At 40.9% G+C, this 21914-nt stretch overlaps 1 protein-coding gene across 5 annotated transcripts in view; it reads left to right on the top strand.

Moving 5' to 3' along the window:
- Nucleotides 1-21914, top strand: part of Fam193a (family with sequence similarity 193 member A) — a 122678-nt gene that overhangs the window by 28147 nt on the left and 72617 nt on the right. For 3 of the 5 annotated variants that reach the window (XM_075943890.1, XM_075943891.1, XM_075943888.1), the window contains exon 2: nucleotides 7535-7777. The exons of the other annotated variants lie outside the window; for them this stretch is intronic. In XM_075943890.1, coding sequence (XP_075800005.1) covers nucleotides 7535-7777 — 243 coding nt within the window. The remainder of the gene's footprint in view (nucleotides 1-7534; nucleotides 7778-21914) is intronic. 5 annotated transcript variants of the gene reach the window in all.

Below are 21914 nucleotides of genomic sequence, written 5' to 3'. Positions count from 1 at the left end.
AAAAGAGAGTCGGGTAGTGGTGGCGCATGCCTTTAATCCCAGCATTGGGGAGTCAGAGGCAAACGGATCTCTGTGAGTTTGAGGCCAGCCTGGTCTACAAAGTGAGTTCCAGGACAGCCAGAATGACACAGAGAAACCTTGTCTCAAAAAGGTAACAACAAAAAAAAAAGTGGTAGAAGGGTAGAATTGGCTCAGAGGTTAAGAGCATTGCCTGCTCTTCCAAAGGTCCTGAGTTCAATTCCCAGCAACCACATGGTGGCTCACAACCATCTGTAATGAGGTCCGGTGCCCTCTTCTGGCCTGCAGACATACACACGGACAGAATATTGTATACATAATAAATAAATAAATATTAAAAAAAAAAAGAGTCCTTGGGTGGGGGCTGGAGAGATGGCTCAGAGGTTAAGAGCATTGGCTGCTCTTTCAGAGGTCCTGAGTTCAATTCCCAGCAACCACATGGTGGCTCACAACCATCTGTACTGAGATCTGGCGCCCTCCTCTGGCGTGTGGGCATACATCAAGGCAGAATGTTGTATACATAATAAATAAATAAATCTTTGGAAAAAAAAAAAGAGTCCTTGGGTGATAATGGGGATGCCTCTGACACATACCCTGGTGAGTGAGGAAGTAGTTTGATTGGTAGTAGCCAGAGAATAGCAGATAAAAGAGTGGACTGGGATCCTGGTTAAAAAACAAACAAACAAACAAAAAAAAACCAACAGTGCCAAATAGTTTCCCAAACAGAATGTTAGCTTTTTATGTACTCGTCAGCAGTCTACAGTGCACTCATACATCTATTCTCCTCTAAGTGTCTGTGCTGTGTGAACTCTCAGGCTATCCTTGGTTCTCTTTATGCACTTAGAGCCTTGGCCCTTACCTGTGCCCTGCTATGAAGGTTCCTGGATCGTCTTGCATTTTTAATTTATGGACCATAATGCTTTCCAGCAACCAAGTGCTATCCTGTGGTCACCATTTTTGGAAGGCTTGGGCAAGCCTCTGGTGTGGCTGTTCTTGGACCAAATGCTGCCCTTTGACCAGGAGAATGATGGTGGTGGAAATAGTGCCCATGAGTGACTTGGGACTTGTAGGTTTCCAGGCAGCAGAGACCTTAAGTATTTTCAGATGTTTGCTGTGCTATCAGATGATAGTAGAGATACTGGACCATTCCCAAGGCTACTGAGAAGATTTTCTTCTGGATAAGTTCCATCAGGTCAAACAGTAATGAATTCAAATGAAGCAGTGCGTTTATAGAGGAAACCATGTTAGTAATAATTACATACATAGAAACTCCCCCCCCCCCCCCGAGACAGGGTTTCTCTTTGGTTTGGAGCCTGTCCTGGAACTAGCTCTTATAGACTAGGCTGGTCTCAAACTCACAGAGATCTGCCTGCCTCTGCCTCCTGAGTGCTGGGATTAAAGGCATGCGCCACCACCACCCGGCACATAGAAACTTTTTAAACTACTTGTTCTGGCTCATATTATTCCCTCCTCCCCCCATAAAGCTGAAAGTCAGTAGTAGTAACAGAGCCTGTATCCTAGCTTTTTGGGAAGGTGAGATCTGGAGGATCACAAGTTAGAGCTAACTTAGTGAGACCTTATTAAAAAAGAAAAGGGATGGGTGTGATGTGTTTAATCCCAGCTTTGGGGAGGTGAATTTAAGACCAGCCTGATCTACACAGCTAGTTCCAGGGCAGTTCTATGGGATACATAGAGAATCCCTGTCTCAAAGAAAGGAGATGGGGAAGAGAGGAGGGAGGGAGGTAAGAAGGAAGAAAGGAAAAGAAAGAAATACGGTATACATTTGCCCAGCTAACATGTCAAATCTGAGTTTGATTGCTAGTACCTCAAAAGAGAGGGAGAGAGGGAAACCCCGGATGGTGGCCTATGCCTATTATCATATGCCCATTATTCCAGTATTTGGGAGGTAGTGACAGAGGGACCAGGTATTTAGGAAGACAGCCTTGGCTCTGTGAGACACTGTTTCAAAAGTAAAACAAAACAACATAGAGAAAGAAAAAGAGGTACTAAAATAATACATTTTGGAATCAGTAACTTAACTTTTATTGTGTTTCTAGAGAACAACCTTGAAATCTATAAATTGTGGTATATTCTGTAATATTGTAGGAATTACTGTTACAAAACTTTACAATTTTAAGCTAATTTTGTAGATAAATTCTTGATTCTATTACCAGTTTTTTTTAAAAGTGAGTATGGGATGGTTCAGTTTTTTTTTTTAAGTAATTATTTCCCAAGCAGTGCTTCTTGTTTGCAGAAATTACTTGTGCTTGAATTGTGGGAAAGAAGTGAGGAAGGTATAGGCAGGTGTTGTGGGTGTGAGATGGTGCAGAAGGTGGGACAAGCTGGAAGACAAGACTACTCATTCTGATACTACTCCACATTTTAGTCCCTTCAGCGAATATTGGGTTCATTGTGATTCTAAAAACATTGAACGTCCAGTGAGAAGATAGATGTGCAAAGGATACTTTGTATGATGATACATTAGCCAAGGGAAACATGTATTAGGAATGAGAAGCAAAAAACTTAGAGGAGAAAGGAAACCACAGTGGGATGAAGAGGATTGCCCATTGTGTCTGATAAAGAAGGGGAGACTGGCAATACTTCAAGCAAGACAAGGACCAACGAAAGGACTCAGCCAGTATAGGGGCTGACTTAGATGACAGGGTGTCCTCTGGCCTCAACACATGCTATGACATACATGTGGTGCACCTCCCTCCCAAACACAACAAATAAATGTTAAAATTTTCTTTAAGCAAAGAGAGAAAACCACAGTCCTGAATGGAATAGAAATGTGGAACTGTCCATTTCAACTAGATAATTAACTGTGTTTATAAAGGGAACTCCCAACTGTCTGAGAGCCTTATTAAGTCTTGCATGATGCCTCGCTGAGGACTCATATATTTTAGAAAATGGAGTCACAGAAGGGATTTGAAGTAGCAGCTGTTATGGTTACATGCATTGTGAGCCATTCCTGTACAGTTGGAGGTGAAGTAGAAGAAGAGATCTGAGGATTAGTGTGGATGGTTGTATGGAGTAGCTATTCTAACCCAGGGTTATGTATTTTGATCTAGACCTTTCCAAGGCCTCATAGTTGGCCACTCTCATCTAGGAAGATGCTGACTTTTACAGTGAACATGTTTTGTATGACTAAAAAAGTCTCAGTAAAGTGTTGAAGATTTTAATTTACACTAAGGGTCTTTTCTGATGATAGCAGAATTATATTTTGACTCAGTATCAGATATATAGAAACCCCCAAATACTGACAAATGAGCCATACTTAAGTATTTGTCAAACTAGAAACCAAAAGTGAAATTTGGCCAGGTGTTGTGGTACATGCCTTTTCCCCAGCCCTCAGGAGGCATAGGTAAGTGGATGGATCTCTGTAGTTTTGAGGCCAACTTGGTCTAACATAGAAAGGCCCAGTCTTTTTTTTTTTTAATATTTATTTATTATGTATACAATATTCTGTCTGTGTGTACGCCTGCAGGCCAGAAGAGGACACCAGACTCCATTACAGATGGTTGTGAGCCACCATGTGGTTGCTGGGAATTGAACTCAGGACCTTTGGAAGAGCAGGCAATGCTCTTAACCTCTGAGCCATCTCTCCAGCCCCCGGCCCAGTCTTAAAAACAAACAAACAAAAAAGATGAAATTTAAAATTATTTTTTACTAAAGGAGAATTAAAAACACATCAAAAATAGTACTAAAGTAGAGCACAGATGGAAATATATATATGACTAATAACCTGGGTTGTACAAGAGGAAGGGCTTAATGACCTAATTTTCCACCTTAACAAAGTAGAAAATGCTTATAGTCATTAATGTCGGAAGTTACCAGAAAGTGAAAATAACACAGAAGTAACCATAATAAAAATGGAAGCACCCTACAGAAACTCATTGAATCAAAGTTAATTCTTTTTGGAATAATCAGACTGATAAACTTAATCAAGGTCAAAGATTTGAGTAGATCCTGGACCATAGACAATGCAAAAACATACACAAGCACAATGAGACATATGTGCAGTTACATGTTTGTGGACCCTTGTATGTGGGTACTTATGTGCACGGGCATGTGGAAGACATAGTTGATGTTAGGAATCATTCTCAATAAGTATTCTACCTTATTTGATACAGTCAAATAAAGATCCCCCATTTTTTCCTTCCCATGCTAGAATTACAGATGGGCCACCACACCCACCCAACATTTACATGGGTTTCTGGGATCCAAACTGGTCTCTATGCTTGCACAGCAAGTGCTTAAATACTTTAGCCCCTAGTTCTGTAACTTTCAAATCATTTGTACTTATGATACCTGATTATATATGCAACTGCACCCCGTCTTCCTTAGTATCTTATTCATGAACACCAAATACAAACTCTACATTGTATGTTGCAGCTTATGAGAGCAGCATCTAAGCTGACCTTTGGTTCTTGCCATTGGTCTAGCCTGAACTATCCTTTAGGATTTCCCTGTGGTTTTTAGTCATTGACCTGTTAGGTACCTGTGGGTCTTACCTTGCTCTTCTGTATTGTATATATAGTCTGTATTCTTATAAGTATAAGCTACCTTTTCTCTTAGAACTGCCGGTAGCAGCATTGCTTATGTCACTGTCCTATAGAGTTCATTTTTCATACAGTAAAATTTCTTTTTAAGATGGATAATGGGTCATGTCTTCTCTTGTGTGAGAACCAGAAGCTTGGCTGGCATATCCTTTCTGACAGTGCCCACTTGCTGCAGAAGCTTTAGCTCTTTGGCTGTGTTTATGGTAGCCAGAGCATATTCAGATGTGTATACTGCTTTGCCCCTTTCTTGGGTCTGTAAGTAATTTCCTTTGGGTTTCTGGTTTGCTCCCCCCCCCCCCATCACTCTCGATAGTTCAAACCTGTTCTTATCTGCTTGGGATACTGAGGTAGGAGGATTGTCAGATCCCAGGATTTTGCAGCCAGTTTGAGTAATACAGAAAGATACCATCCCAAAAACAAAACAAAGACTAAGAAACCACCACCCGCGTAGCTCTGAGTTTGCTTGTTCAATGTCCTTTAGAAGAACAGTGCCTCTGCTCTCTGCATTTCATTCTTGTCTCTCCTAAAAGATGGTCCAGAGTAGAGATTTCAGATATGTATAGATATGTCTTTTTCAGAACTGTTCCTGACCCATCTTGTCTCAGGTCTCTCTTCGGCTCAGTACTAGTCCTGTAAGCTTTCTTTTCTGCGTCCTGGGGCTGGTGTTCTCTCCAACTCTTCTCTCTTCATCCCCTGCTATCTTTGTGCTTCTTCTACATTTAAGTGCAGGTGACATCTCTGTAGGTATTTCCTGATGGAGGCCTTCATTGCAACCTAAATGAAAGAGCCCTCTTCCCAACACTGGCATTCTGAGTTGCTCCTAAAATACATTATTACTTATATCTTTTTTATTTGCTTGTTTGTTTTTAAGAAAGGTTCTACGCTAGACTGGCCTAAAACACTTCTGCTTAAGCCTTAGAGTGTTAGAATTGTAGCTAGCATTCCAAGCCCTGATCTTTGGTTTTGCTTTGGTGAGGACATTAGCTCCACTAGACAGAGATCTCTGCTTACTCAGTACAGTGCCTTGGTGCTCAGGTACATGGTGGACTTCTGGTGAGTGCTGGTTGAGCATCCCTGATATCTGAAGTACTGCCAAGTCCAAACTATTTTAAGTATCAGTATGTCACTGATAAATTTCCCTTACCTGACCTCACCTAATGGTTGCAGTCACAATGTAGATGCACTTAAAAATATGAATGGAATGACACTGGCTTCTGTCTTTGTAAGGTATATCTGAATCAAAATCTTCATAGTCATAAATTTTGAGCCTACCCCCAGATATATTTTAACATATATGCAAATATCCTAGAGTCTGAATAAAGCTGAAATCTTTTTTAAAAAGATTTATTTGTCTATATATATACACTCACACAGTGTTCTGCCTGTGTGTATGCCTGCACGCCATAATAGGGCACCAGATCTCATTATAGATGGTTGTGAGCCACCATGTCGTTGCTGGGAATTGAACTCAGGACCTCTGGAAGAGCAGCCAGTGCTCTTAACCTCTGAGCCATTTCTCCAGCCCTAAAGCTGAAATCTTAAAACACTTTTGGATCCTTGCATTGGTGATGAATGAGTTGGTGTCTTTTGTCAGTTCTGGCTGTCACATTGCATTTCTGGCCTGGTCTGTGGTACACTTGAACCTAGCATGTACATGGACAGCCTGTGATCTCTGGTGGTTGTGGTTACTCTGTGACAGGAAACAGACAGGTTTAAGTGAGGTGAGTTTTGAAATTCTCATAATGTAGACATACCAGGTCTTTTGGTATAGGAAAAATATGTTATTCTTTGGGTGTACTGTTTTTTGGGTGGTTTACAGGCCCTAACTGGAGAATTGCCTCACCCTGTCACCCACTGAAATAACTGCTAAATTCAGGCTAGTGGGTACAATGGATACATATTGTTTCAACCACTGATTTATCAGAGCATGTAAAATTGAAAGACTTTCCTTCAGTCAATAATTCATTTACTCAGCTCCAATGCCTCTATGTAGCCTAACGTCCACTTGGGAACTCTGGGTTCTCGTGGGTTAGTTGTGCTGTTAATGCACACTCATAGTCAGGTTGAATATTGATGATAGTGCAGGGAGAGCCATGGGATTAAGGGAAGATCTGAGGAGCTGGCTTGGCAAGGCCAGCTGAGCACTAGAGAAGAATGAGATTTTCTTCCTTCCTATTTGATGCCAATGACAAGAGAGGCTTAAGAGAGATCTGCTGTATGCCATTGCAATGTGCAAGGCGCTTTCTGCCTTCTGGGGCTACCCTGTGCCTGCAGGTGTCCCTCAGCTGTTAGACAGTAATGCTATATAATATAGGAGGAGGATCCATCTCAGTTTTCTGCTTTGATTTAAAATCTTGCTCCCTGTTTGGTGGCCTTGGCACTTTCTATTTCCAAACCTATGAGACTTAACTTCTTTGTGTATTCCAAGGGCAGAGGATCCTTTGCTTCAGGCCCCTTCTCCTACATTTACCCCATATTCTTGGAATTAAGCTATAAATTCAGCACCATGATCACATAGCTTGAAAGTTTGGATCTTGGGGATACAGCTGCCCTGAGATTCTCTGTTCTCTGGAGTCTAGGCCAGGGATGACTTTCTTCAGAGATGCTCTCAAGCCAAACTGCCTTGGTGCAAGCCTTTGTGTGCAAATACTTCTTGTAGTGATTTCATGCCTGGTTGAGGCCTGAAGATCTGTGCTGATGGTTTTCCTGGTAGAATTAATGCAGACTGATTCTAAGTGAAGGGTGAAGTGCTTCTTTATGGTGTTCCTATTTTATTTGAAATGTCACCAGTTTCTAGAATACGTCTCCTATTTTGTTTTTCGATATAAATATACATATGTGTATATACATGCATATATATATGCATATACATGTATGCATACATACATACAAACAAACAACAATCTTGGCTTCCTGGTTCAGGTTTTGAACATAGAATTTTTTTTCTATTCCAGACTCCTTTTAGTTTTGGCATGAATCATAGGACACCACCCTACCCCGCTGGGGATTATTGTCTTCTATGCAGAAGTGAACGGAAAGACTCTTCATTCTTAGAGAGTGGAGTTAAGACTGCGAGCAAATTTGCCCTTTCCATGGCTCCCAAGGGCAACAGCGTGCTGCACCTGCCGCTGTGGGTATGCCCAGACTGCCGGAGGACTGTGGAGAAGGAGGAGAGGCACAGCGGTCTTGACCAGCCGGTGAGTGGCTGCAGCTTCAATGGGCTTCCTGCTCCTCTCTTGTGGGTGGTGGGCTAACTGGCAATGAAAGGAAAGGATTTCCGCCTGTCATTGGAATGCTTCCTCCTACACTATCTTTTGGCCCGTGCTCACTCTCTGGAATGTGTCTGAAGAGCATCTGCTTCCTTATCTGCAGTCAGCAAGCTATTTGGTGCTTTTGGCTTTTGCATCTGGCCTTAGGAGTTTTTTGACAATAAAGTTCCCTGAAAAGCTAGAAGAATTTTCATTTGTTGAGTTCTAAACAGTTCCATGTACTGGTAAATGGCTGAAAATTTTTGTCCTGCCCTTCTGAATCCTGGCCTTCCTCCTTCCTCGATTTCAGGCTTATCTCACTAGAGTCTTTGAGTCCATTAGGCTTGATCTAATCTCTGATATAGGTTAAGGCTTAGTGGCTGCTTTTCCCATTAGGCTTTGATATCTCTTTGTGTTCTAGGCGATGACTTTTTCAATCATTCCCATATTCAAGACTCTTCTTCCCTTTTATTATTTTATTTTTCTTCTTTCCTTTTGGTTACTGAATGTAAGAAGCCCTCATCTGAGTGATTTTTCTTCTGATCCCTTGCTTCTTGTGGTGAGCAACAAGCAGCAGTTTCTGCCTTTTGTTTTCAGGTTAGTCCCAGTGGCAGTTTGAGAAGCATTTGTGGATCAGATCAGGCTCTCCACCTCCTAGGTCTACTCCTCTTCCTCATTGACTATTCATCTGGCTGCCCAGCCAGGGGCTCCTTGAAGACACCTCACCCTCAGTTTCGATGCCAGTTTTGGTGGCAGAGTGTTAGTAACTAATCCTGGAATCAGTGCTGATCAAACTAGAAGTTAGTGTTCCTCTCGGCCCTGCTTTGGAAAGTTTCCTGCTTTGTCTTTCTCCCTTAGCTCCCTCCCTCCCTCTCTCCCTCCCTCCCTCCCTGATTTATTTATTTGTTTGTTTACTATGTATACAGTTCTGCCTGCATATTTGTCTGTATGTCAGAAGAGGGCACCAGATCTCATTATAGATGGTTGTGAGCCACCATGTAGTTTCTCAGAATTGAACTGTCAGGACCTCTGAAATCCTCTGCAATCTCTTCACCAGAGATTCAGAACATAATCAGTCTGAAATTTTCATCTCAGATTTTTTTTCAGTTTCATACAAGTTTATATTAAATTTTGACTATTTCCCCTTTTTCCAGTACCTTTCCTTATCCTTTTCCCTCTCCCTCCTAAAACCTTCACAAGTGCTTTCCGACTTTCATGTTTGTTTGTTTTTTTATGACCCAGGGAGTTTGATTAGGGTTATTGATATGAATATTGGAAGTGAGGCTTATTTACTGTAGTATGGACAACTTAACAGTGGCTATGCCAGTGAAGAAAATGACAATTCGCCCCAGCAACCATTAGCTAACTACTATTAGCTCTTTGGGGACAGATGGAAGCCTTATGAACAACTTCTCAATCAATCTATGATGGAATGTTGATGGGGCCCATATTGCTCAGGTAAGCACAGATGCTGTGACCACTTAAGTATAACAATCGTGTCATGTCCAGAAGACAATGTTTCACAGCACTTCTCCCCATCCTGTGGCTCTTAACATTCTTTCTACTCTCTCTTCTGTGATGTTTGCTGAGTCTTGAAGGAGGTGATACAGATGTCATTTTTAGTGTTCAATTTTCAACTGTCACTTATTCTTAGCATTTTGATTAGTGTGAGTATATTCATTGACTGCTGCCCACTGCAAAAGAAGCTTCTCTTACCAAGGCTAGGAGCAGCATTGCTATGTGGATGTGCATGTAGGTATTTAGAAAGTAGTTTGATAATGTGTCCATTTAACAAAACAGTAATAGGTTCCCCACCAGGGCATATGACTTCACCAGTCATAGGCTAGGTTTAGAGACCAGACATGGATTCCCTCCCATGGAGTAGGCCTTATACCCAATCAGGAGGCAGTTGATTACTCACAAAATATCAATGCCATTATGGTTACAGTGGATATATCTTGTCTGGCAGTAATTAATTATAACTCACAGGGTTTATATCTGGTACTGATGACATTTCTGCTTCAGTGGTTTACAGAGTACAGGACCTTCCATCATTATGAAAGCTAGCTAGCAGGAAGGAAGCTGGAAGCTTAGTTCTGGCTTGATTTCTCTATGTCCTACAATCAAGATACATAATACCTTCAACAATAGGGTCTTACATCTAGCTTGGTGGATGATCAAAAGTAGTGACAATAGTCTGTACGGTTTGGGGAGACTTTGGGGGTCATATCCCACAACTACTACTGACATTTTTATTTAATAACCCCTGACTTCTAGGAGAAGCATTATTCGTTCATGTAGGTACCTCTTTTCATAGTCTTCTCCCCATTATATCTATATTTCTTCATTTAAAATTGTGTGCATGTGTATGTACGTATAGGGGAGCCACAGAATGTTGTATGGAGGTCAGAAGATAGTGTCAGAGTTGGTTATTTTCCACCATATAGGTCCCAGGAATTCAACTCAGGTTAATCAGGCTTTAGTATATTTTGGACCTAAGTATTATCCCTACAGTTCTCCATTTTCCATAGTGCCCATAAACTTGTGCCATTTAGCACAGTGCTTTTGAGAGCATCCTTGTTGCTGTAGGATTAGTCATTTCTTCCTGTTATTGAGAAACTGCACAAGACAGTACTTGTATGTATGTGTTAGTGCTGCATGTGTGTGTGTTTATAGGCTTTTGGGTTGTTTTCAGATCTGGATTGTTTTGGAAAAGCCATGGTTTTTTTTTCAGATCTGCTTGGACATCCTTTCTCCACTTTGCTGCACTAGTTTGACATCTGTGATCAGGAAGAATGTCTTCTTGGAGCCTTTTTGGCTTGTCCTTTAGACCTCATAAAATGAGTGTGTCTCTGTTTATTGGGGTGGGGGGATTTGTGTAGAACTAGTGTTGTAAGGAGAGCTGCTTGTTTGTTCCTGACTTCTCAGCCCCTAAATAATCACACAGAAACTGTATTAATTAAATCACTGCTTGGCCAATTACTTAAACATATTGCTAGCTTTCTCTTACATCTAGAATTAACCTATCTCCATTATTTTATATTTTACCATGAGGCTTGTGGCCTACTGACAAGGTTTGATCATGTCTGTCTCTGGTGACAGCTCCATGGCTTCTCTAAACTCCACCCTTCTTTCTCCCAGCATTCACTTTAGTTTTCTCTGCCTAGCTCTACTCTACCCTATCATGCCAAGCCAGTTTCTTTATTAACCAATGGTATTCACAGCATACAGAGGGGAATCCCACATCAAACTAATATATCCGTTTCTTTCTTAAGCATTGTTCTTGCTTTTGCTTCTTCTGTTCTGTTTGGTTAAATGCCAGGCAGTGAATAGAGAACACTTGTCTGATTCTATTACCTGTCAGTGACTTTGGCAAGTTGACTACATATATTCTCTTATTTTGGGTAGTCAAATAGTACCTTGTCTCAGACTGGAGAGGCTGAGAAACCCAATAGTTGGTCTATCCACAAGGCTGGATAGATGTCTTGGCAGTCTCAATTTGGTACTAAAGGATTGCTGAAGAGCTGCTGATATTCAGTTAGTGCCGGAATCCTGAAGAAATTGGTTCTAATTCTGGATGGAAAATTTATTTGTTTGGTTGGTTTTTTTTCCCTGAGTTTGTTCTCATTGGTGAGTTAGCTCTGGTTGCTTCCCGTGGTTGTAGATGTGTTTGGTGTTGACTGTTCCACAGAGGTTGAGAAGTCAAATGATAGTCCTCAGCTCAGGTTCTTCTGTTACTTTGATCTTAGGTTTGCCTTCCTGCTGAACTGTTGATCACCTTCTAGTCTTCCGCTATCACTTGTTAGTGATAGCACTTGAGCATCTAAATCTAGTTTGATTTTTCCAAATGTTTTGAATTTTATAGTCACAATCGTATAGTATTCATTCATTGTAATTGAGATTTGTTGCTGTGTACTAGTCATCTTTATAATACATTATATATATATAATACATTATATATATATATATATATATATATATATAATACATTTTAGCTTCCATATTTTGCTGTTGAAGATTATTCTCTTGGAGCACACAGTAACAAACTTCTTTCTGTAGATAGATGGAAGGAGTTCCTGAAGTGTATTTAGAAAAATAGTTTGTCTCTAAAGTCAAGTATCATATTTTCTTTTGTTGTTATTTTGTTTATTGCTTTTTGATACAGGATTTCTCTGTGTGGCCCTAGTTGTCCTGGAACTTGTTCTGTAGATCAGGCTGATCTCGAACCTACAGAGACGTGTCTCTCAGTGTTAGGATTAAAGGCATATGCCACCATACTCAGCTTGAGAATCTTAAAAGTTACTGTGTTCTCTAGTCCACAAGTGTTAATATGATTCTTTGAACTTTTTTCTTTAAATTTATTTATTTTTATTTTTATGTGTATGTGTGTTTTGCCTACACATGTATATTGATATACCACTTTCCTCCCTGGTGTCAGCTGAGGCCAGAAAGACAATTGTAGGCCACCATCTAGGTGTGAGTAAATTCTCTTGCTGCTTTGGCTCCAGTGTGCTAATGTTTTGTTAAGAATTATTATGTCTGTGTTTGTGAAAAATATTATTAGTCTGTAAATTTGCTTTGTATTGTTTTGGTGTCTTAGAATAAGTTAGGAAATTTTAAATGCTTTTAAAAAAAAGAATAAACTTGGAGCTGTGTGGTGGTAGCATATGCCTTTAATCCCAGCCCTCAGGAGGCAAAGGCAGGCGATTCTCTGTGAGTTCAAGGCCAGCCTGGTCTACAGAGCCAGTTTCAGGACAGGCTCAAAAGCTACAGAAAAACCCTGTCTCGAAAAACAAAACAGAGAGAGACACGGGGATGGGGGGGTGTGGGGGGGGGAATAGAGAATAAACAAGGAAATGTTTCTTGTTAATTTTCAGGAAGTTCGGGTAGAATTTGTATTATTTTTTCTATAAGTAGTTGTTAGAATTCTGTTGTGAAGCTGTGTTCATGTGAAGTTGCCTTTTTGGGACTGGTTTGTAACAGTTAATTTATTTGTTAGATGTTATTTATTCTTTTGCTAGAGATGCTAGCTTCTGTCTATAACAAAATTTGCCTATATTTTTTTAAGCGTATTGACATTAGTTACCCAGACTATCCTTTTATTTTTATTTTGTAAGATCTCTTGTATGTTTTGTCTCAGTTTTTCTGTTGCTATAATTAAATATTCTGACAAACGCAACTTAAGGGAGAAAGGATTTATTTTAGCTCACAATTCAAGGCACAGTCCATCATGGGGAAGTCAAGGCATCAGGAGTTTGAAGCAGCTGGTCACATGACACCCACAATTAAGAGACATGGGGGGGGGGAGTTGGAGAGATGGCTCAGTGGTTAAGGGTACTGGCTGCTCTTCCAGAGGACTCAATTCTTAGCACTCGGCATGATAGCTCACAGCTGTCTGTAATACCAGTTCTAGGGTATCTGACACCCTCAGACATGAATGCAGGCAAAACACCAGTGCTCATTAAATTAAATTACATTTAAAGAAAGAAGAAACAGAGGGATATATGCATCCTAGTGTTTAGCTTACTTTGTCTGTTTTATATAGTTAAGAAGCACATTTAAGTAGTAGTGCCATCCACTGTGGTCAGGTCTTCCCACCTCAGTTCTTTAAATCAAAATATTCCTGCACAGTCTTGCCCAGAACTGCCTCCCAGGTGATTCTAAATCTTATAAAAGTGACAGTTGAGATTAACCATCAGTTCTCCTACCCTTCTCCCCTCCCTCCCTCCCTCCCTCCCGTCTTTGCTCCCTTTCTTAGATTATATTTATTTTTTAAATTACATGTCTGTGTTGGTGTGTGTGTGTGTGTACACACATACATGTACATACCTGTAGAGGCTGGAGGCATCAAATTCCCTAGAGTGGTTGTAAGCTGACTGATGTCAGTGCTGGGATCCCGTCTTTAGGCAAACAAATTAAACACACTCTTGAATGATCCATGAGTCACAATAAGGCTACTTCTAAAACATTTTCAGGGCTGGGACTAGAGAAATGGCTCAAGAGTCAAGAGTACTAGCTACTTTTCCAGAGTACCCAGGTCCAGTTCCTAATAAGCATCTCTAACTCCAGTTCGAGGGGATCCTCTACCCTCTGCTGAGCTCCAGTGACTATCAGGCACATATGTGATGTGCAGAAATACATGCAGACAAAACACTCATACACATAAAATTGCACACATTTTGAGGAGTGGAGGAGATAATTCAGTGGGTAAATGTGTTTGCCTCTGCCTGTCTTTTTTCTTTTTCTTTTCTTTTCTTTTTTTTTGTGCTTGGCATCAGCAAAGGTTAGCAGTAAGCAAGTGGAAGCTGCAACAAAACGTTTCCCTCTAGTGTTAACAGTATTTGTTCAGGCCTGACATATTGGTATTTCTCAGCCCTTGTTAGCTACCATTGTTACTACCTGTGGTCTCAAAAAACTTTACATCTCAAGCTTTTCACTCATTCTTTTTCTCTGTTTCCTTGTCTCTGTTGCTCTTCTTGTCCTGGCTCTTGAACTGTTTAGCTGCTTCCTGTTGACTGAGTTTTTCTGTCTCGCCCAGTTCCCCAGCCCTGTTCCCGCAATTGTTAAGTCCAAAGAAATCACACACAAGTCTACATTAATTATAAACTGATTGGCCCATTAGCTCAGGCTTCTTATTAACTCTTATAACATATATAGCCCATTGTTCTTATCTGTGTTAGCTACATGGCTCAGTATCTTTTACAGCAAGGCAGTCACATCTTGCTGCTTCTTGTGGCTGGGCAAGGACTGCAGAGGAATGGGTTTCCTTCTTCCCAGAATTCTCCTGTTCTTATTGACCCACCTCTACTTCCTGTCTGGTTGTCCCGCCTATACTTCCTGCCAGCGTTTAAAATATAATTGACAGAGTACAGACCATGGTCCCACACCAGCTACCTCTTCACCTTTAGGCAGGTGTCTGTCTGACCTCTTCCACAACTTACCCATTATTCTACCACCATTGTTATACATATGTCTGAGTATAATATATATATATATAATATAGCCCAGGAAAGGGTATTTGGACCAGTCACACTATTGTCTCATAGCCCCATCACAGCAGTTCCTCTGAAGTCCACCAGGGGAAGTGGTGGAAGGAATAATCTAGAGTTCATAGAGATTTGTGAGAGCAAATAGTCTCATGCAGCCTATTTCAAACAGCGCTGGCTAAGACTGTGTCTTCAGACTGCACAGACAGGCAGTCAGCTGCAGTCCGTTTAGTTGTCTGAAGACCTCTTTGGAGTGTTCAGAACAGCTAGTGTACAGTTAGTCTAGCTGGCTGACTGACAGTCTTTTTGCTCAAGGTAGCCTGGGCAACATGGGAGAGCCCAACAGCTATGAATTTAGGAAGTCAAATTGTTACATTCCCTAGCATCTCTTTTCATTTATGGGAAAACATGCGTCAGGATTGTTTACAATCCAGGGATGAATGCACACCCCTCTAATTCTAGCACTCAGGAGACAGAAACAGGTAAATCTCTGAGTTTGAGGCCAGCCTTTCTACATAGTGAATTCCAGGACAGCCACAGCTATATAGTGAGACCCTGTCTCAAACATACACAGACATACACACAAAGATTGCTTACAAATGCAATTTCATTATATTATTTATATATTTAGATTATTATTTTGAGACATGATCTTACTTTATAGCTCTGATTGGTCTGGAACTTACTGTGTAGATGAGGATGGCCTTAAACTCAGAGAACTGCCTGCTTCTGGGGATTAAAGGAATGTGCCATCATACCCAGCCACAAATACAGTTTTAAAGAATTTATCATTAGCACTAAGTGATTTTAAAAAAATATTTTTATTCAATGCAATGTCCATCAAAATCCCAGCAAAATTCTTCAAAGACCTCGAAAGAACGGTACTCAACTTCATCTGGAAAATGAAGCAAATAAAAGAACTTCTGGAGGCATCACAATCCCTGACTTCAAACTCTACTACAGAGCTACAATACTGAAAACAGCCTGGTATTGGCATACGAACAGACAGGAGGACCCATGGAACCAAATAGAAGACCTAGATACTAATCCACACATCTTTGAACACCTGATTTTTCATAAAGAAGCAAAAAATATCAAATGGACAAAAGAAAGCATATTTAACAAGTGGTGCTGGCATAACTGGTTATCAACATGTAAAAGAATGAAAACAGACCCATATCTATCACCATGCACAAAACTCAAGTCCAAATGGATCAAAGACCTCAACATAAAGTTTTATAGAAGAAAAAGTGGGACGTACTCTTGAACACATTGGCGCAGGGAACCACTTCCTAAACATAACCCAGCAGCACAGACACTGAGATAAACAATAAATGGAACCTCCTGAAACTGAAAAGCTACTGTAAAGCAAAGGACATGCACGGTCAACAAGACAAAACGACAGCCTACGGAATGGGAAAAGATCTTCACTAACCCCACGTCAGACAGAGGTCTGATCTCCAACATATACAAAGAACTCAAGTATTGGTCACCGAAAGAACACATAATCCAATAAAAAAATGGAGCACAGACCTAAACAGAGAACTCTCAACAGAGGAATCTAAAATGGCTGAAAGACACTTGAAATGTTCAACATCCTTAGTCATCAGAGAAATGCAAATCAAAACAACTCTGAGATTCCATCTTTCACCTGTTAGAATGGCCAAAATCAAAAACACGGATGACCGTTTATGCTGGAGAGATTGCGGGGGGAAAAGGGAGCACTTCTGCATTGTTGGTGGGAATGTAAGTTGGTACAACTCCTTTGGATGTCAGTGTGACAATTTCTCAGAAAATTAGGAAACAACCTTTCTCAAGACCCAGTAATACCACTTTTGGATATATATCCAAAGGATGCTCAATCGTGCCACAAGGACATGTGCTCAACTATGTTCATAGCAGCTTTGTCATAGCCAGAACCTGGAAACAACCTAAATGCCCCTTGACCAAAGAATGAATAAGGAAAATGTGGTACATTTACACAATGGAGTACTACACAGCAGAAAAAAAATGACATCTGAATTTTGCAGGAAAATGGATAGAGCTAGAAAACATTATTTTGAGTGAGGTAATCCAGACACAGAAAGACAGTTATCATATGTACTCACTCATAGGTGGTTTTTAAACATAAAGCAAAGAAAACCAGCTTACAAACCACAATCCCAGAGAACTTAGACAACAATGAGGACACTAGGAGAGACTTACGTAGACCTAACTACATGGGAAGTAGAAAAAGACAAGATCTCCTGAATAAATTGTCTCAAAAAAAAAAAAAGAAAAACAAAACCAAAAAATTGGGGGATAGATGGATACACACACACATATATATGTTTGTGTGTGTATATATATACCATATATGTGTGTACACTATATATATTTTTTAAAGTTGCAGAGACAAAAGAGGTAAGCACAAATGAGGATTATGATTAATATGAGAATTTTTATCTCACTCTTTTTATGTATATGCACATACATGTTCCTGTGTGCATGCTTACGTGCATGCACAGGCTACAGGTTGACATTGTGTGTCTTCTCCAATTTTCTCAAAACTTAAGGGTCTCTCACTGAAGCTGAAGCTCACTCATTTGGCTAAGTTGGTTAGTGAATGTACTTCAGGGTCTTCCTGACTGTAACTCTCCAGTGGTAGGATTAAGGCATGTGCCACTGGTCTTTGGGGCTCTGGGCACAGGGTAGAACTCAGGATCTCATGCTTACATAGTGATCACTTTACTGACTGAGCCATTTCCCCTTTTGTCAGAATTCATAATCATTAATGTTAGCACTTAATAATCTTTAATGTGATCACTAAAATTCTATGTTTGTATGAATATGTGTATGTATGTATGTATATGTCTGTCTGTTTTCTATGTACCGATTCACCTCAAGGATACTACATATTGTTAAAGTGGAGGAGGATGCATAAATCCCTCTTGTTGTTTCAGTTATTGTGTAAAGTAAATGTTTAAATTCACCCTAAATTACTTGGGGAAGTTACCTGATTTTGAAAAGGAAAGAACTTTCTCAACATGGAGAGAATGGAAGTCTTGACCTTCACTCCTGCTTCAAGCCAACTGCAGTCTTGATTTTGGTCTCTTTTTGCCAAGATAACAGTTTTGCTGTCTCAGAATTTGCTTTGTTGAATTCATGTTTTGTTCTTGACATTTTAGTCTATGATCAGCATGGTGGCAGGCAGGCAGGCAGGCAGGCATGGTGCTGGAACAGTAACGGAGAACTACATTCTTTTCTTTAAGATGAGTCAGAGAGACTCACCTTAGTTTTTTCTTTGTTTTTTAAGCAGTGCTTAACACCTGCCATCTTCCCACAGAGAGGTAGGTCCTGGTTATCTTCCTCATTTGTTTGTCTTGGTCTCTACTGTCCTCATTAATTTGGCATTTTGATTGTTTAAACTCTAATCAAAATACATCCTAAGGCTTATCTAGCCCAAAAGCTCAAAACGCCTACATTCCTCACACAAAGGCACATCAAAGGCCTTTGAATCACAGAGTCAGGTTTATCATAGCAGTGACCCTTGCTTTTCTTGTTAATCACTCTAATAAAATACCTAACAGAAGCAGCTTGATGTAGGGGTTTATTTGAACCCACAGCTTTAAGATGCAATCTATGATTGTAGGGAAAATACAGTGACAGAAGCAGTAGTCTATGTTGGTGGGAGTTTACCATGCATCTTGTTCACAGCTTTGTAGAAGCAGGAAGATGGATATTGCAAATTGCACATTGTCCATTGGATTTTGTCTCATTTTTTAAAATAGTGTTCAGTTTGGACAGAACCTGAGATTCAGCCTAAATAAGTACTGTAAGGTGCTATATTCAGGGATTTAATATATAGTTACTCTTAGCCTTATCCCTTCTCACTAAGAAAAGTCACTTTAGTTTGTGGACAAGTAAGTGCTCATGCACAGTGTGAGCAGGTACGTACACACACACACACCCCTTCTGTTGCAGTGTTGAAGACAAAAACATAAGAAAGTAAGAAAAGTCAAGATTTCATATAGCAGTTTGTGAGAGAAGAGATTAACCATGGTGGTTAGGTTGGTGTGCCAAGCAGAACTTTACCAGCAGTCAGTAAATACATCTTAATGTACATCTTAACATAAGAAACTACCCAGTGGTGGGAAATCATCACATACTCAGATCTGTGAAGTGAGCCCTGAAGACCCGTCATGGTAATTCTCAAAAGCAGCCAAGTCTTTGCAGCTGAAGGAACAGACTCCAGAAGAAACCAACTTAGAGGATTTGATTATTCCCTGCTAGAGAACAGAGGCGCCTCAGGGTGCTATAGGCCCAGTTGGGTGCTATTAAAACTCCTCTCACTGGAGAGAGCATGTTGGTCAGTCTCTGTCTCTTTAAGGACTCCTGGGAAGGAGGAGTCCTACCATCCTCTGCCCATTCTTGAACATTGTATTTGTTACTTACACAGGTGACATGTGTCTATTCATCATAGAGTATGGCAGAGTTGGATGTTGAATTGAGTGGCCAAAAATATTTAAGTAAACAAACAGAAATACCAAAAATGACTTACTGACTTGATTGTTTTCTGTGGGTAGGGCATCTTTTTGTTTGAGCCCTGAGTTATAGAACTCTATCAGACCATCAGAAGGCATACCAAGATTAGTTGATGAGCACTATAGACAGGAACAGGTACAGTAGTGACACAGAAGCAGAACTTTGTCCCAGATAACATGGAAGGCTTTGGTAGCCTTCCATGCATTCCCAAGTAATTCAGAAGTGAACAGAAGGTTTTATGCAGGGGAGCTCCATGGACACTCTCTGCTGCTGTTTGAGAGTGGGTAAAGGCAAGTGGAGACTAGTAGAGAGCCTGGCAGTCACCAGGTGAGAGATGACAGAGGCTTCTACTGAGTGTCGGGGTGTGAATGTGCTAGTTTGAGGTGAGGGTGGAAGTGAGCATAAGCTAGGAGAGGATAGTCAGCCTTGTACACTAAGTGGCTGACCTGCTGCTGTTGAGGAACAGCCATGTGATTCATCACCAGTGTCAAGCTGTGCTGCCCTCTTATCTCTATACACTTCCATGATGGCAATCATACTTTATACTTTGTTGGAATCATCTCATTTTCAGGTTTCAAATCTAGTGTACATAAAAACCTGACTGTCTCACCTAATTCAAAGTTTCTCCTATAGCTTTTGTGGACATGGTAGGGATCACTGTGATAGAGGCTATGTCCCATACCCTTCTCTATTCTACCAGGGTGGAGAAGGGGGCCTGGGGAAGATACATACAGGGTCTTGGTTCTTGTCAGACTATCTATGGCTTTTTGGCTACAAGGTTCTTGCTCTAGGTTATGTATGGCTGGACTGCAATAGCAGGAATAATATACACTTGATGTCTGACCTATGCCAGGTATTTTCCCCTGGTCTGGAGGCTAGACTGAAGGATGCTTAACTGTGCCTTCTCATTGTGCAGCACCTCTTTGTGTGGGTTCTTTGCGGATGAATGCTCCTTCTCTTATGGTAGTGACAGTGCAATTCCCTGTTCTATCTGCTAGACAGAAAGCTCTTGTGCTTTTCCACTTCAGAGTCTGATATGTGCCAGACTTTGGAGCACTTTAGCCTTGAGGTGTCTGCTCCTTGTTCAGCAGTATCCTAAGATGGTATAAAGATGTATGTGTATGTGTTTGTGCACACTCAACCCCTTTAGACTTTCTCAGTACTTTGCACCTGATCAGGTTGAGGAGCACCTTAGTGTATAGGAGTTACATTTCTTATATCTGGCCCTCTCCCTTCAAGAACTTATGCCGTGCCTCAGTTCTTTTCTCTCTCGATATTAGAATGTTGAAACAGCAGGCTGCCTTCTGCTCTGGACTCTGAGGAGCCTATTCCAGTGCTCTAACCTACTTTGTCTGTTCTAGAGTGTTCTCAGGCCTCCTTGTTGGTGGTCAGAGCAGACAGCATAGGTTCTGGGACCACTGCCACTGTTTGTCAGGCTGTTGTGGGCATATCACACCTTAGAGGTGCCTGTTGGGATCATCATATGCTGATTAGGGCACTGGAAGTCAAGATTATTTATTTGTCATCTCTCTCTCTCTCTTTCTCTCTAATAAAATCTGGCTGAGCAGTGGTGGCACATACCTTTAATCCCAACTCTTGGGAGGCAGGCAGATCTCTGTGAATTTGAGGCTAGCCTGGTCTACAAAGTGAGTTTCAGGACAACCAGGTCTACACAGAGAAACTCTTTCTCAAAAAACCATAAATAAATAGGCAAATAAATAAAATTAATTTATAGAACCTTCATCTGGTGATGGATGGAGATAGAGACAGAGACCCACACTGGAGCACTGGACTGAGCTCCCAAGGTCCCAATGAGGAGCAGAAGGAGGGAGAACATGAGCAAGGAAGTCGGGACCATGAGGGGTGCACCCACCCACTGAGACAGTGGGGCTGATCTATTGGGAGCTCACCAAGGCCAGCTGGACTGTGACTGAAAAAGCATGGGATAAAACCAGACTCTTTGAACATGGCAGACAATGAGGGCTGATGAGAAGCCAAGGACAATGGCATGGGGTTTTGATCCTACTTAATGTTCTGGCTTTGTGGGAGCCTAGCCAGTTTGGATGTTCACCTTCCTAGATATGGACAGAGAGGGGAGGACCTTGGACTTTCCACAGGGCAGGGAACCCTGACTGCTCTTTGGACTGGAGAGGGAGGGGGAGAGGAGTAGGGGGAGGGGGAGAAGGGTGGGAGGAGGCGGAAACTTGTTTTTTTCCTTTTCTCAATAAAAAAAGAATTGATTATTAAAAAAAATTAATTTAAAAATTAAAATCTATTGGATGCTTTTATGTAATAGTAAAAACCACTGGAAGTAAGAAAAACAGTGATCCAGACAGAACCTGGAGTTTATTGCCTATCGAGTGTGCGGCACACTGAAGCAAGAAAATCTGGGCTGTATAATGAGCTCAAGGCCAGCCTGTGCTGCTGTGTAGTAGACTTTGTCACCTGTTAGTTCCCTTTGACTCCCCAAAAAAGTTCGCTATAGATTTCAGTGTCTGTTGTAACATTTTTTTAGTAGGCATTTTGTTTTGGAGACAGCATCTCTGTATGTAGTTTTGACTGTTCAAGAAGACCAG

This window comes from Microtus pennsylvanicus, chromosome 12 (genome assembly GCF_037038515.1).
Source record: "Microtus pennsylvanicus isolate mMicPen1 chromosome 12, mMicPen1.hap1, whole genome shotgun sequence".
NCBI lineage: Eukaryota > Metazoa > Chordata > Mammalia > Rodentia > Cricetidae > Microtus > Microtus pennsylvanicus.
Note: the sequence above shows the minus strand (reverse complement) of the source record. Positions and strands in the feature narration are given on the sequence as shown.